This window comes from Dipodomys spectabilis, unplaced genomic scaffold (assembly GCF_019054845.1).
Source record: "Dipodomys spectabilis isolate Male_0828 unplaced genomic scaffold, ASM1905484v1 ptg000173l, whole genome shotgun sequence".
Classification (NCBI taxonomy): Eukaryota; Metazoa; Chordata; class Mammalia; order Rodentia; family Heteromyidae; genus Dipodomys; species Dipodomys spectabilis.
In genome coordinates this window covers 10,358,226-10,373,147 of record NW_024870850.1, presented here as the reverse complement: position 1 = coordinate 10,373,147, position 14,922 = coordinate 10,358,226, and the positions used below count along the sequence as shown (strand labels likewise).

Here is a 14,922-nt window from a genome sequence, read left to right as displayed (position 1 = left end):
GGGTCAAACCTGCCAGTATTGGGGTGTCTGTACTGACGAGCCTTTTCCTCGTCTGCCTTGTCTGTCTTCCTGATCTCTCTCTGCCCTCCACAGGGTGAGCCGGGCGAGGCTGGAGACCCAGGCCTCCCTGGATCTCCAGGCATTCCAGTGAGTCTCTATTCAATATGGAAACCCCCAATCCCCTGGCATGTTGGGTGACTCGGAGGTATAGGGCTGTGCAGGTTGAGCACTGTGCGAGGGCATGGCTGGGGGCATCTGGACCAGCTGGGCCCCACACTTCAGTCCCAGCTGTGTCCCTGACCTCTGACCCTGTGTTGCCTTAAGCAACTCTGACCCCCGATCCCAGAAAAGCCCTAGCCCAGCCTGATACCAGCTTATTCCTGTAGAAGCCAGGTCACTCTGACCTCTGATCTCTGACCTCTGACCTCTGTCTCTGCAAGGGACCCAAAGGTGAAGTTGGCGAGAAGGGGGACTCAGGCCCATCGGGGGCTGCTGGAGCCCCGGGCAAGAAAGGGCCACCTGGAGAAGATGGCTCTAAAGGAAGCATGGTGAGTCTGGGGGCGCTGTAAAGATCGGGGTACACTTCCAGCTAGCAGTCCTTTCTCGGATTTAGTGATCCTGTGAACAACTTAGGACAGGGCTGAGCGAGTGGATGGTGAAAGGGTAAAGCTGGGAAGGAAAGAATGAATGAAGGGGTCGATGGATGAGTCAAAGAACAAAGGAGCGGATGAATGAGGCAGGGAACGAATGGGCGAAGGAAGCAATGAATCAGTGGAAGACTGAAGCACTGAATGGATGAATGGGCCAATGAATGAATAAGCAGGTGAATGAAGCAATGAATGAATGAGTGGAGGCATGAATCGAACGAATGTGTGGAAGAATGAATGAAGCAGTAAGTGAGTAGGTGGAAGCGTGAAGCACTGAAATGAGTGAGTGAATGAAGCAATGAACGAATGCGTGAGTTACATGAGCCACGGTTGCTGTGGGGTAAAAGGCAATTTCAAACGGCATCATTCTCACCTTGTTGGAAGGTCAAGGTCAAGGCTGGTCCCTGCTGGACGATGTGCAGGTTGAGGTCTGCTTGTCTCTTGGTAGAGCTTGGGGTGCAGGGCCAGGCTGGGTGCCGGTGGCTCACGCCTGTCATCCTAGCTATTCAGGAGGCTGAGATCTGAGGATCACGGTTCAAAGCCAGCCCGGGCAGGAAAGGCTGTGAGACTTTTATCTCCAATGAACCACCAGAAAACAGGAAGTGGCGCTGTGACTCAAGTGGTAGAGCGCTCGCCTTGAGCTGAAGAGCTGAGGGACAGCGCCCAGTCCCTAAGTTCAAGCCCCTACAACCAACTAACTAACTTAATTAATTATTATTAATACTGAGAATAGAATAAATCAATGACCTCTTGCTAACCCAGTGATGTGATTTATGAATCCTTTGTCTTTCAGGGCCCCACGGGGCTCCCCGGAGATCTGGGGCCCCCAGGAGATCCTGGAGTTCCGGTGAGGGTGGTCCCTCCCCCACCACCCAGTGTGCCCCCTAATCCTGTCCCCACCCCACCCCACCCACGCCCTGTCTCCCTCCCCAGGCCTGAGCAAGGTGTGGAGCAGAGAGCCCTCACTTTCCCCAATTCTCACGGGGTATACCTTCCCCCCCTAATGCTATCTCTTCCTTCTCAAAATCCTGTTAGGGTGCTGATGGCCCCCCTGGGGAGAAGGGAGACGTTGGAGATGTCGGGGGACCGGTGAGTAGGGGAGTGGGGAGTGGGGTTGATGGTGGATACATGAGGACCCAGAAGGATGGGCTGGCAGTACCCTGCATTTCCCTCCTCAGGGGGGGAACCCCTGAAAGTGTGTAGCTTCCAGGGGGGAGGCAAGCAGGGTGATGGTGCCAGGGTGGTATCTGGGGTCCCATGGCTTTGGTGCAGTCCCCCTCAGCCCTCTGCCCTTTCTTCCCAGGGGCCACCAGGAGCTTCTGGGGAACCTGGTGCTCGGGGTTCCCCGGGCAAAAGGGTGAGTGGTACCCACAATCCTGGTGGGGGGGGTTCCCTGTCCCCAGAGATGTGCCCTTCAGCCCACAGCCTCACACTCAGCCCCTTCTCCCTCCTCAGGGGCCTCCCGGCCGCATGGGTCCAGAAGGAAGAGAAGGGGAGAGAGGTGCCAAGGTGAGACCCCCCCCCATACCCTGGGGAGGTCCTTGCGCTGGGGCAGCATCATGACTTTGTTTTGAGTCAGTCGTGGGGCTTGAACTCTGGGTCTGGGCGCTGTCCCTGAGCTCTTTTGCTCAAGGCTAACACTCTCCTACTTTGAGCCACAGCACCACTTCTGGTTTTCTGGTGGTTCATTCGAGATAAGCATCTCCTTGACTCTCCTGTCTGGGCTGGCCCTGAACAGCGATCCTCAGCTCTCAGCCTCCTGTGTAGCTAGGATGACAGGCGTGAGTCACCGGTCACCATTGGTTCCCGGTGACTCTCTTTCCCCTCCTTTGTCTCTGTTCATTTCAGGGAGACCCTGGGTCTGACGGACCCCCAGGACGGACAGGCCCAGTGGGGGCTCGTGGGCCGCCTGGACGTGTTGGGCCTGAGGGTCTTCCAGGAATTCCTGGCCCTGTGGTGAGTGGGGGGGGGTGTTGGGAATGTGGGGAGGGAGGGAGGTCACAGCTGGGTAGAGCTGACTCAGTGGTGCTAGCTGGGAAGAGCCTACCCTGGTTTTGTTTGGTCCTAGGGTGAACCAGGCCTCCTGGGATCCCCGGGGCTGATGGGCCCTCCAGGTCCTCTGGTAAGAGACTTCTTTGTTCGTGAGGGTCTCACTTTCTGCCTGGGCTCCTGCCTGGACAGCGATCCACCTACTTTTATGTTTCCTGTCATTGCTTAGATGACAGGCGTGTCCCACCTGGCCCAGATTCCTTCGGTGGTGATGGACTCTTGGCAGACTTTTCTATCTAGCTTGGCCTGAAATCATGATCCTCCCAATCTCAGCCTCCATATAGCTAGAATTATAGGCATGAGCCACCGTGTCCAGTGTCTACACTGACCGCCCACAGCCACTCTCCATCTTTGCATTGCTTTTCTGTTGTGCTTGGGGATGGAACTGAGACCTAGTGTGTGCTAGACAGCTGAGCTATATTCCTAACTATGGGGCCACGCCCCCTGCCACAGAGCCACGCCCTGCGGCAGAACCACGCCCTGCGGCAGAACCACACCCATACTGCCAAGCCACGCCCCTTTAACAAGCCACGCCCACTGTGAAGCCACACCCATGGCCTGTTTTTTGTTTTGAGTCAGGGTCTTGGCTGGCCTTGAGCTCCAGATCATTCTGCCTCAGCTTCCCTAGCACTGAGATTACAGGTGTGAACTACTCTACCCAGCATCTTAATGTTCTATCCCTCTTAATGGTCTACAACTGACTACACACACTGAACTTGGCCACTGACTATACTCATTGGCCATCTTCCAACCAACCCTCATCATTCCTCCTCGTCCCTCCCATCTCTTGACTGTCCCCTGGTTTTTCCCACCTGAAATGAGGGTAGCTTCACACTGAGAACCCCAAACTGACTCTTGCCTGTTCACAGGGACCTCCTGGCCTCCCAGGGCTGAAGGGAGACTTGGGCCCCAAAGGGGAAAAGGTAAGACCTCCACCTCTCTCTTACCTGGCCAGGGAGCTGAGAGAGTGAGGTGCCCTCTGCTCTCAAACTCCTTACTCCCAAGCGTCAAAGAGAAAAATATGTCTGCATTAGCCGGGCACCGGTGGCTCACCCTGTCATCCTAGCTACTCAGGAGGCTGAGATCTGAGAATCTCGGTTCAAAGCCAGCCCGGGCAGGAAAGTCCAGGAGACTCTTATCTCCAATGAACCACCAGAAAACCGGAAGTGGTGCTGTGGCTCAAGTGGTAGAGTGTTAGCTTTCAGCTGAAGAGCTGAGGGACAGCACCCAGGCCCAGAGTTCAAGCCCTACCACTGACCAAATAGATCTAAGTTCTTCACATTCCCTACCCTCCCTTCCATGCCTCTTTTCCCTCTAGGGCCATATTGGATTGATTGGCTTAATTGGTCCTCCTGGGGAGGCTGGTGAGAAGGGGGACCGTGGATTGCCTGGCGTGCAGGGCCCTCCAGGCCCCCAGGGAGACCCCGTGAGTGGGGAGGAGGGGCGGGGACTATGGGTATGCGCCACCTGGGAAAGCTGGGTCTGGAATGATGGGAGTTGTGTGTGTGAGGTGAAATAAATAACACCTGTCCCGGGCTGGGAAGGTGGCTCAGTGGTAGAGCGCTTGCCTTGCATGCATGAGGCACTGGGTTCAATTCTTCAGCACCACATAAGCAAAAAGAAAAAGCCAGAAGTGGCGCTGTGGCTCAAGTGGTAGAGCGCTAGCCATGAGCTGAAGAGCTGAGGGACAGCGCCCAGGCCCAGAGTTCAGGCCCCATGACCAGACCCAAAAAAATAACACCTGTCCCAGAACTTAAAAGTTGGCATTTGGAAGCCAAGGTGCAGGTGCCTCATGCCCGTAATCCAAGCTACTCAAGAGACAGATCTGAAGATCATGGTTTAAAGCCAGTCCAGGTGGGAAAAGTCCATGAGACTCTTATTTCCAATTAAACAACAAAAAGTTAGAAGTGGAGCTGTGGCTCAAGTGGTAGAGGGCTAGCCTTGAGCCAAATAAAAGCCCGGGAATGGTGGTCAGGCCCTGAGTTCAAGCCCCAGTTCTGAAGTGCACACACACACACACACACACACACACACACACATACACAAGGTGGAGTTTAGGGAGGTGTCTATAGGGGAACTGGAAGCTTGTTTAAGGTTTGGGGTCTGCTTTTGAGGGAACTGAAGATGTGCGAGGAGGAATGTAGCTGGGGAATGGGGTGCATCCTCCTAATAGTGACCCTGATGTCTCTTCTCCAGGGTTCTCCCGGACCTATTGGCTCTTTGGGCCATCCTGGGGCCCCAGGTGTGGCAGTAAGTATGGAGATTTGTGGGGTGGGATCATGGTGGTGAACCAGGACAAGACCCCAGCATTCTCTGTCTCTACCCTACAGGGCCCTCTGGGACAGAAAGGCTCCAAGGGTTCCCCGGTGAGTAGCTGTGCCCTTGGCTTTGCCATTTCCCGCCCCCCTTCCCCCCATTTCACCAGATTCACCTTTGCCCTCTGCATTCCCTCAATTACTCATTCAAGCCTCCATGCATTTACCAGCATTTATTCGCTGGAGGTGTGGCCAGGGGAGGGCGTGGCGTAGGCGTGGGTGTGGCTTGCCGTTTAGGGGCGTGGCCCAACTTCTTGGTCTCCTGCTGTGGGCCCACCAGGGTAGAGTACCTGCCTAGCAATGGCGAGGCCCGTGAGTTCAAACCCAATTCTGCCAAAACAAAATTAACGCCGAAGAAAAAGAAATGGCACCGTCTCAAACTGGCTTTCCCACAGACAAATATTTATTCAACGCGTGACATGGTATTTTATTGAATCTAAGCTGTCATAAATTGTCTGATGGATGTACCATTATTTTATAAACTAAGAAAGAAAACAGCTCTGCCAAGTGACTAATAACTTGCCAAACACAGGAAGATGGTGATTTGGGACATCTGACATGTTGGCAAGAAATTGCACATCGTGTGTGTGTGTGTGTGTGTGTGTGTGTGCCTGTAATGGGACTTGGACTCAGACCTTGGACTTGGGCACTGGTCCTTAGCTTTGTGTGTGTGTGTGTGTGTGTGTGTGTGTGTGTGTGTGTGTGTGTGTGTGTGTTTTCCTGTCGGTTGTGGGGCTTGAACTCTGGGCCTGGCTGCTGTCCCTCAGCTCTTCAGCTCAAGGCTAGCGCTCTACCACTTGAGCCACAGCGCCACTTCCGGCTTTTTCTGCTTATGTGGTACTGAGGAATTGAACCCAGGGCCTCATGCATGCGAGGCAAGCACTCTACCACTGGGCTACCTTCCCTGGTCCTTAGCTTTTTTTGCTCAAGGATCTTCTGGCATTTTGGTACTTAATTGGAGATCAGAGTCTCCTGGGCTTTTCTACCCTGGCTGGCCCTGAATCATGATTCACAGATCTCAGCCTCCTGAGTATCTGGGATTACAGGCGTGAGACACCAGCACCTCCTTGAAAATAAGCATCTTGTGCCCAGTACTGAACCTCTTGAGTCCTTCCTGGAGGTGTGTGTGTGTGTGTGTGTGTGTGTGTGTGTGTGCTGGCAGGGAAATGCTCTTCACAAACAAGAGTTCATCACAATGTGATTTGTTTTTTTCTCCCTTCAGGGTTCCTCTGGTCCCCGCGGAGACACTGGGCCTGCAGGTCCTCCTGGACCTCCAGTAAGTTTCTAAAGCAGAGATTTGGGATGTCTTCATTCGGTACCCTACAGCTCAGCCAGATGTACAGGGGTTCAGTTGGGGAGGAAAGCTCCCAGGAGGGTCTGGGGGGTGACAAGGGGTGTGTGTGGCAACTTGGGGGTGATATTTACAGAGGCTTTGACCTACCTGGGTCTTCACACCTTTTCTTGTCTTCTCCACGCGTCTGTCTCCCCCTCCTCTGCCTTGCTCCCTCTCCGTCTCCCCTCATCCCTGCCTTGGTGCAGGGTCCCCCTGCGGAGCCGCTCAGGCGTCTTCGCCGTGCCGCCCTGGGCTTCCCCGAGAGCGGCCTGGAGGAGGTGCTGGCTTCGCTCAACTCGCTGAGCCTGGAGGTGGCGCAGCTGCAGCGCCCGCCGGGCACGGCCGAGCGCCCAGGCCTGATGTGCCACGAGCTCCACCGCCAGCACCCGCACCTGCCCGACGGTGAGCGTCCGGGGCGGCCGAGGGGGCGGCAGGGGCGTCTGGGCTCACCCTCGGGGCTCACTCCGGGGCTCTGCCGCAGGGGAGTACTGGATTGACCCCAATCAGGGCTGCGCGCGGGACGCGTTCCGCGTTTTCTGCAACTTCACGGCGGGAGGGGAGACCTGCCTCTATCCCGACAAGAAGTTCGAGACCGTGAGTGACGGGAACCGTGCCCCGCCCTTCCCTCCCCGCCCGCTGCACACCTGGCCTCGGGTGGAGTCTTACCTCTCCTCCACGAGGGTCGTGGAGCTCTCCAGGAGAGGGCTGGGGCATGCATTCTAGCATGAGGCCCCAGGAAGCAGCTCCAGCCCTGGGGAGGGGAAGGGTGGCCCCAGGACCGCCCAGACCTCAGTCCTGCCGGAACCACCGTGGGTGAAAACGCCGAGCAGGCATCTGAAAGGCCTCCCATTTGGGGGCGGGGCCAGGGAGCTGGCATTCACAAGCTCCACCAGTCATTGGTTGAGGACTGCCTGGGGGCGGGGCCAGGGAGCTGGGGATTCATTCACAAGTTCCACCAGTCATTGGTTGCGGGATGCCTGGGGGTGGGGCCAGGTAGTGGGGGGAGGGAAATTCATTCACAAACTCCACCAGTCATTGGTTGAGCGCTGCCTGGGGGCGGGGCCAGGGGGCTGGGGATTCATTCACAAACTCCACCAGTCATTGGTTGAGCGCTGCCTGGGGGCGTGGCAAGGTTGTTGGGTATTCCTCCACCAGCTCCGCCAATCATTGGTTGAGGGCGGCTTGGGGGCGGGCCTCGTGCACCTGCTGAGCACACTCCCAGGACCAGAGCAGGGACATCTGGGCAGTCACGCATCTTCCCATTCTTCCCCCAGGTGAAACTGGCCTCCTGGTCCAAGGAGAAGCCTGGAAACTGGTATAGCACCTTCCGGCGAGGGAAGAAGGTGGGTTACAAGAGAGAGGCTGACGTGGGGGTGGCTTGGCCATGGGTGGGGACTAGTGATAGGATTGGGGGGAGGAGAGAGAGGGGACAGACCCTCCTCTGCCGCAGGCTGGAGGCGGGGAGGGGGCAGCATAGAGGTGTGCCTGCTGCAGGTGTCTGTTCGGCCCACACTGCAATCAGGCTGGCATGGGAAGGGCAGAGGTGGCAGAAATCCACAAGGAGAGCTAGAAGCAGCTAAAGGCTTCCTACTGGAGGTCCCGGCTCCTCTGGAGTCAAAGTTGGGTGAGCAAGGTAGGGGGGCAAGGAAACATGCTCCAGACAGAAACAACAGCCTAAGCAAAGGCTCACAGTCAAGAAGGGCTGGCAAGTGTGTGTGTGTGTGTGTGTGTGTGTGTGTGTGTGTCCTGGAGTTTGAACTCAAGGGCACTGTCCCTGAGTTTTTTTGCTCAAGGCTAGTGCTCTACCATTTGAGCCACAGGGCTACTTTTTTGATGGTTCATCGAAGCTAAGAGTCTTGTGGACTTTCTTGCCTGGGCTGGCTTTGAACTATAATCCTCAGGGTTGCATAGTGAGACCCTGTCTCCAAAGGAGAAGAGGAAAAGAAAATCAGAAAGAAACAACAACAAAAATGTGTTACTCAGCCAGATAGCTCAAAAAAAAATACACATATATATTTTTTGGTCGGTCGTGGTTCTTGAACTCTGGGCCTGGGCACTGTCCCTCAGTTCTTCACCTTAAGATTAGTGCTCTACCATGTGAGCCACAGCACCACTTCTGGCTTTTTCTGTTTATGTGGTGCTGAGGAATTGAATCCAGGGCCTCATGCATGCGAGGCAAGCGCTCTACCACTGAGCCACCTTCCCAGCCCTCAAGCCAGTTAGTTATATTTTAAATCTATCTTATTTTAAGCCAGACTATGCAAAATACAGTTATATCTGTATAAAGAATTATGGGGCTAGGAAGGTGGCTCAGCGGTAGAGTGCTTGCCTTGCATGCATGAGGCCCTGGTTTCGATTACTCAGCACCATATAAGCAAAAAGAAAAAAGTCGGAAGTGGTGCTGTGGCTCAAGTGGTAGAGCGCTAGCCTTGAGCTGAAGAGCTGAGGGACAGCGTCCAGGCCCAGAGTTCAGGTCCCACAACTGGACCCCCACTCCCCCAAAAAAGAATTAACCTACCAGCCTGGCACTGGTGACTCACACCTGTAATCCTAGCTCCTCAGGAGGAGTCTGAGATCTGAGATTCATGGTTCCAAGACAGCCTGGGCAGGAAAATCTATGAGATTCTTATCTCCAGTGAACCCCCCCCCAAAAAAAAGCCAAAAGTGGAGCTGTGGCTCAAGGGGTAGAGCGCTAGCCTTGAGCCCAAAACAGCTCAAGGGAACAGTGCGCAGGCCCTGAGTTCAAGCCCCAGATCAGCACACATGCACACACCAAAAATCCTATCTATGTTGGACCAAATGGCCAAGACTCAGGCGGTCCAGTTGCGTCAGGATGAGCAGAGTGGTGGTGGTGAGGGGCAGGTGGGTCTCTAGTCTGTGGTGCAACATGGCAAGGGTGACAGATGTGCCACCAGGCAGATGCCAGGCGCTGGCTTGCTCACAAAACAGGGGACCCATGGCACACACACCCCCTTCCCTCCCTGATGTCCCCCCATAGTTCTCATATGTGGACGCCGATGGAGCCCCGGTAAACGTGGTACAGCTGACTTTCCTGAAACTCCTGAGTGCCACGGCTCACCAGCGCTTTACCTACATGTGCCAGAACTCGGTCGCCTGGCTGGATGAGGCGACGGGTGACCACCACCGCTCCCTCCGCTTCTTGGGGACCAATGGGGACCAGCTGTCCTTCAATCAGACAGCGGCGGCTACCATCAGGATCCCCCACGATGGCTGCCGAGTAAGGCGGTGGGGGGAGGGTGGGGGAGGGCTCCCCTCCCCCCTCGGCCTTGAACTCACGTCCTGTGTGTCTTTCTGACCATCAGCTCCGGAAGGGGCAGGCCAGGACCGTGTTGGAGCTCAGCTCTTCTCGAGTGGGTTTCCTGCCTCTGTGGGATGTGGCCGCCACGGACCTTGGTCAGACCAACCAGAAATTCGGCTTTGAACTTGGGCCCGTGTGCTTCAGCAGCTGAAGGTCTTGGGGCCGGGGGTAGAAAGAAGTAACGCGACGGATTCCGTGCTGTGGCTCTGAAGGCGCCATATTTATTAGCTTCTGGGACTCTGGGTCTTGAAGATGGGTTTCTGTGGGTGTCTTCTCCCTGCCAGCCTGAAGGAGGGAGTTCTCTGGGTTCCCCAAGGTGGGGGGGGGGTGCTTCACTGTGCTCTGCCTCTTTCTCTGTAACCTTATCCACCCCTTCCCTAGCGCCCCCCCAAAAAAAACGAGCTTCAAACTCAGAGCTGATGAACTCCTCCTCCCCACTCCCCCCCCATGCCTGTGCCCACCCTCCCAGGCTGCCAACCCTTTGGTGCTACCTTTTGCCATAGTTAAGCACTGGATGTTCCTACCCCCCCCCACCCCCCTCCCGCTCCCAGAGACCCTCCCCTTCACGCCCCCCCCCACGAGCTGTGTGGCACTTTCCCCCTCCCCCCCAGGCCTCTCTGGCTGCCACCAGGTAGTGTGGGGACCAAGATGGCGGCCATAGATCAGGATCCTTCAAAGGTGCTGCCCTATTTATCCCTGGGACTTGTTGTTGTTGTTGTTGTTGTGTGTGTGTGTGTGGTAACAACCTCTCCTGTGGTTATATTTAATCTGCTTCTTCCCTAGAGAAGGCTGAGGGGGAGGGGAGGGACATGGGGTCGGGGATGGGGGGTGGGGAGGAGATGGCAGGAGAAATTTCCAGCATGGCCCCCTCCCCCTCTCCTCCTCCCCCATCACCCTCCCCTCCCAAGGGAGAATTCCTATCTCCAGTGTGAGAATAAATCAGTGGACTGTGATTCTGTCTTTTGTCTGCTATTATTACACACACACACACACACACACACACACACACACACTCTGGATTATCTCACCTGAAGAGAACACCTATGTGAATGAACGAGGGGAGTTTCTTGGGAATCCAACTATACCAGGACCCTCTGGACGATGGTTAACTCCATGAGGGTCTGGATTCCACAGCATGGCCAAAACAGTCTTCGCCAGTAGATCACGCCTGTCATCCTAGCTCCTCAGGAGGCTGAGATCCCGAGGATCATGTTTCAAAGCCAGCCTGGGCAGGAAAAGTCCCTGAGACACTTATCTCCAATAAACCACCAAAAACCCGGAAGTGGTGCTGTGGCTCAAATGGTAGAGCATGTGCCTTGAGCTGAAGAGCTGAGGAACAGCACCCAGGCCCAGAGTTCAAGACCTACAACCAGAAAGAAAAAAAAAAGTCTCATGGACTTTTACCACCTGGGCTGGCTTTGAACTGAGATCCTCAGATCTCAGTCTCCTGAATAGCTGGGATGACAGGCGTGTGCCCTGGCACCTGGCCCCAGTGTAGGATTTGAATGCAGATCTACCAGTCTTGCGTTTGCCCATTTCAACCCACGCCACTGTGGTCATTCGGGAGGGCAGGGACCGTTAACCTATATCTTAATGAGGAGGGTGCATGAAACCAACACTTGGTAATGAGTGAGAAATGCAACCTTGTAAATTAAAGGCTAATTGAAAGAAGTGTCAGAAGACCATCCTATGTGGCCCAGCTCCACTTCCTGCATCCGTGAAGTCTTACTGCCAGCACACTGGGAAAGCCCCCAGCTGATTTGCATATTCAGCAGCCATAATTAATCACACCCACTTCCTGAGCCATTACTGACACCCAGTATTCTCAGCTGGGGGGGGGGGAGGGGCAGGCATCTAGACAGAGATCACTGCGGCCCTGTACAGAGATGGTTATCACACACACACACACACACACACACACACACACACACACACACAATGTTTGCATATGTGAACTGAGGGCCCACAGAACCTGATTCTAATTGTGTGTGTGTGTGTGTGAGGCTTTTTCGCTCATGGCTGGCACTCTACCACTTGAGCCACAACTCCACTTCTGGCTTTTCTGGTGGTTCATTGGCAATAAGAGTTGTATGGGCAGTTTGTGCCCAACCTGTCTTTGAACTGTGATCCTCAGATCTCAAGCCTCTTGACTAGCTAGGATTGCAGGCGTGAGCCAGCTGTTTTTGGATTTTTATTTTATTTTACTTTTTTTTTTTTCCAGTCCTGGGGCTTGAACTCGGGTCCTGGGCTCTGCCACTGAGCTTTTTTTTTTTTTTTTTTTTTTTTTGGTCGGTCGTGAGTCTTGAACTCTGGGCCTGGGCGCTGTCCCTCAGCTCTTCAGCTCAAGGCGAGCGCTCTACCACTTGAGCTACAGCGCCACTTCCGGTTTTCTGGTGGTTTATTGGAGATAGGAGTCTCAAGGTCTTTCCTGCCCGGGCTGGCTTTGAACCAGGATCCTCAGATCTCAGCCTCCTGAGTAGCTAGGATTACAGGCGTGAGCCACCAGCGCCCGGCTCCACTGAGCTTTTTGTTCCTTAAGGCTAGCGCTCTACCACTTGAGCCACTGTGTATGTGTATGTGGTACTGTGTATGTGGTACTGAGGAATTGAACCCAGAGCTTCATGCATGCTAGGCAAGCACTCTACCACGAAGCCACCTTCCCAGCCCAGGATTTATGTATTGATTTTTAGTTTCTGAAAACCCAGTTTCAAATTTGCAGCCTAGGCTGGCCTTGAATTCTATTCTCTGATCTTAGCTGCCTGAGTGCTGGGATTACAGGCAGGTGCTACCATCCCTGGCTGGGTGTGTGTGGGTGGGTGGGGGGGTCTGTGTTTCACATAGGCACACAAATCCATTTCCTGAGCTCTCAGCTTCCACTTGTGGAACACAAGGGGTGAGTTTGCTGTCATCTATGCGGGGGGGGGGGGGGGTAGAGAGGCAGGGTCAGGGCTGCACAGAGACCTCAAGGGGGAGAATGACAGCCCTACTACTTCCCCACTGTGTGACTCTAAATAAGTAGCTTCACCTCTCTGAGCCTCGCCTTTCCTCTCCTATGAAATGCTTCCCGGGGCTTCTGCGGGAGTTGCAATTGGCACCAGCCTGTTCTGGCTCAGCACTGGGAGCTGTCCTGGTGCTGAGCCAATTTCCGGCTGCCTAACCTCGGTGTGAAGACCCAGCTCCTTCCTGCCTTGGCCCAGCTGCAGGCTTTGCTAGGTCTCCTTGTCCCGCCAGCTCCGGCCTCAATTCCCAGGCCCGCAATGAGAAACACATGTGCTGGAGGCCTGCCCGCCTCCCAGCCCGCTCCCCGCTCCTGCCCTCTCCTCTCCCCCCCCTCCGCCCCCCCCTTCCCCAGGCCTCCTGAGTCACTGCAGCCTCTGCACCCGCTTCTCAGTCCAGTTCCCACGATGCCTGGTGTGTCCCAGTGGGGACCACTCCCCCCCCCCAGGCTCTGAGCATGGGACTCTGCCTGCAAGGGGGGGGGGCGGTGTGATCGTGACAAATTGTGGGTGTGTGGTTGTGTTGTCTACAAAGCATCTCCCTAGCCTGGTGTGTGGACGGATGTGTGAGCTTTCGGCCTGGTTTGTTTATGGACTTATGGTTGGGCCAGTGTTGGGGCTTGAACTCAAGGCCTTGCCAGCCCGGGCAGGAAAGTCCGTGAGACTCTGATCTCCAGTAAACCACCAGAACACCGGAAGTGGCGCTGTGGCTCAAGTGGTAGAGCGCTCGCCTTGAGCTGAGGAGCTGAGGGACAGCGCCCAGGCCCAGAGTTCAAGCCTCATGACCACCACCACCAACAAAAAAAAAAAGAGTCTCATAGAACCGGGCACTGGCAGCTCACGCCTGTCATCCTAGCTACTCAGGAGGCTGAGATCTGAGGATCCTGGTTCAAAACCAGCCTGGGCAGAAAAGTCTGTGAGACTCTGATCTCCAATACACGACTCAGAAAAAGCCAGCAGGGGTGCTGTTGTGTGACTGCGTGCGTGTTGTGCACGTCGTGTACTTTTGTGTCCGAGGATGCTGCTGTGGGCGCTGGGGCCTGTGTGCGGGCGGACAGCTGGATTTGTGAGTGCTTGTTTGGGTGTTTCTCTGGAGAAGTCATCCCTGGGTTGCTACTTCTGCAGGCTTCGGTGCCAGGACATCATCTGGGGTGTCCTTGGCTGACCTCGTGACCCCATTGTGTCTGGGTGTTAGATTGCATGCGCTCCTGGGGTCACCCGAGGCCAGGCTCCCATCCCATAACTGGGTCACCCACACGGGGGAGGGGGGGGAGGACAGACAGGGGACTGTGGTTCCGGGGACAGACAGGGGACTGTGGGCCTTGGGGTGGACAGGACATTGGAGTCAGCCCTGCTGGGTAGCTGCCTGGCATCTAGAGTCAGGCTGGCCAGCTCGGATCTGCAAGCCCCACCTCCACCCTGCACTGCCCATCTGAGAAATGGGGGGGCGTCCCTGCTGCAGGAGGCTTGCCTGGACCCTCACGGTCTGCGCATGTCCACCAGCCCCAGGGCTGGCTCCGGCGAGCAGGATCCTGGGGACAGCCAGGTGTCAGTGGGTACACTGCATACACACAGGGCGAACTGGATTTCAGGTCAGTGCTGAGTGACCCTGGGCAGGATACTGAGCCTCTCTGTGCCTTAAGATTTTTATTCTATTTTGTTATTCTATTGTGTATGTGTGTGTGAGAGAGAGAGACAGAGAGAGAGAGACAGACAGACAGAGAAAGGGTCTCATTAAGGAACTCAGGCTGAATGTGACCTTTCTCATGTCCCTATGTGCAACTGTGCAGAGACTACAGTCATATGCTACTACACCCCCTACTCTTTCTTTTCTTTGTCAGTCATGGGCTTGAACTCTGGGCCTGGGCGCTGTCCCTCAGCTCTTCAGCTCAAGACGAGCGCTCTACCACTTGAGCCACAGCGCCACTTCTGGTTTTCTAGTGGTTTATTGGAGAGAAGAGTCTCACAGATTTTCCTGCCCAGGCTGGCTTTGAACCAAGATCCTCTCAGCCTCCTGAGTAGCTAGGATTACTTCTTTAAAATTATTATTTAGTGCTGGGGATAGAATGTTGGGGCTTAAGTATGTGAAGCAAACGATCTACCAATTCGGCCAGCCACTCAGCCCTTTTATATGTATTTTGTTTTTGAGATAAGGTCTTCTAATTAGCTCACACGGGCCTTGAACTCATGATCCTATTCCTCTACCTCTCGAGTGCTGGCATTACAGGGGTGCACCACCACACTGGGCTCTGTGAAACAGCAA

The 14,922-nt window shown here is 55.1% G+C and overlaps 1 protein-coding gene across 1 annotated transcript in view; it reads left to right on the top strand.

The window, feature by feature from the left end:
• Col5a3 (collagen type V alpha 3 chain) overlaps window positions 1-10,185 on the top strand; it is a 45,738-nt gene extending 35,553 nt beyond the window's left edge. The window contains exons 51-68 of the mRNA XM_042693638.1: window positions 94-147; window positions 441-548; window positions 1,441-1,494; window positions 1,683-1,736; window positions 1,951-2,004; window positions 2,103-2,156; window positions 2,496-2,603; window positions 2,716-2,769; window positions 3,566-3,619; window positions 4,015-4,122; window positions 4,893-4,946; window positions 5,027-5,062; window positions 6,234-6,287; window positions 6,551-6,746; window positions 6,826-6,938; window positions 7,619-7,687; window positions 9,343-9,582; window positions 9,668-10,185. Of these exons, the coding sequence (XP_042549572.1) occupies window positions 94-147; window positions 441-548; window positions 1,441-1,494; window positions 1,683-1,736; window positions 1,951-2,004; window positions 2,103-2,156; window positions 2,496-2,603; window positions 2,716-2,769; window positions 3,566-3,619; window positions 4,015-4,122; window positions 4,893-4,946; window positions 5,027-5,062; window positions 6,234-6,287; window positions 6,551-6,746; window positions 6,826-6,938; window positions 7,619-7,687; window positions 9,343-9,582; window positions 9,668-9,814 (1,611 nt within the window). The 3' untranslated portion in view covers window positions 9,815-10,185. The remainder of the gene's footprint in view (window positions 1-93; window positions 148-440; window positions 549-1,440; window positions 1,495-1,682; window positions 1,737-1,950; window positions 2,005-2,102; window positions 2,157-2,495; window positions 2,604-2,715; window positions 2,770-3,565; window positions 3,620-4,014; window positions 4,123-4,892; window positions 4,947-5,026; window positions 5,063-6,233; window positions 6,288-6,550; window positions 6,747-6,825; window positions 6,939-7,618; window positions 7,688-9,342; window positions 9,583-9,667) is intronic.
• Window positions 10,186-14,922: the final 4,737 nt, after the last annotated feature.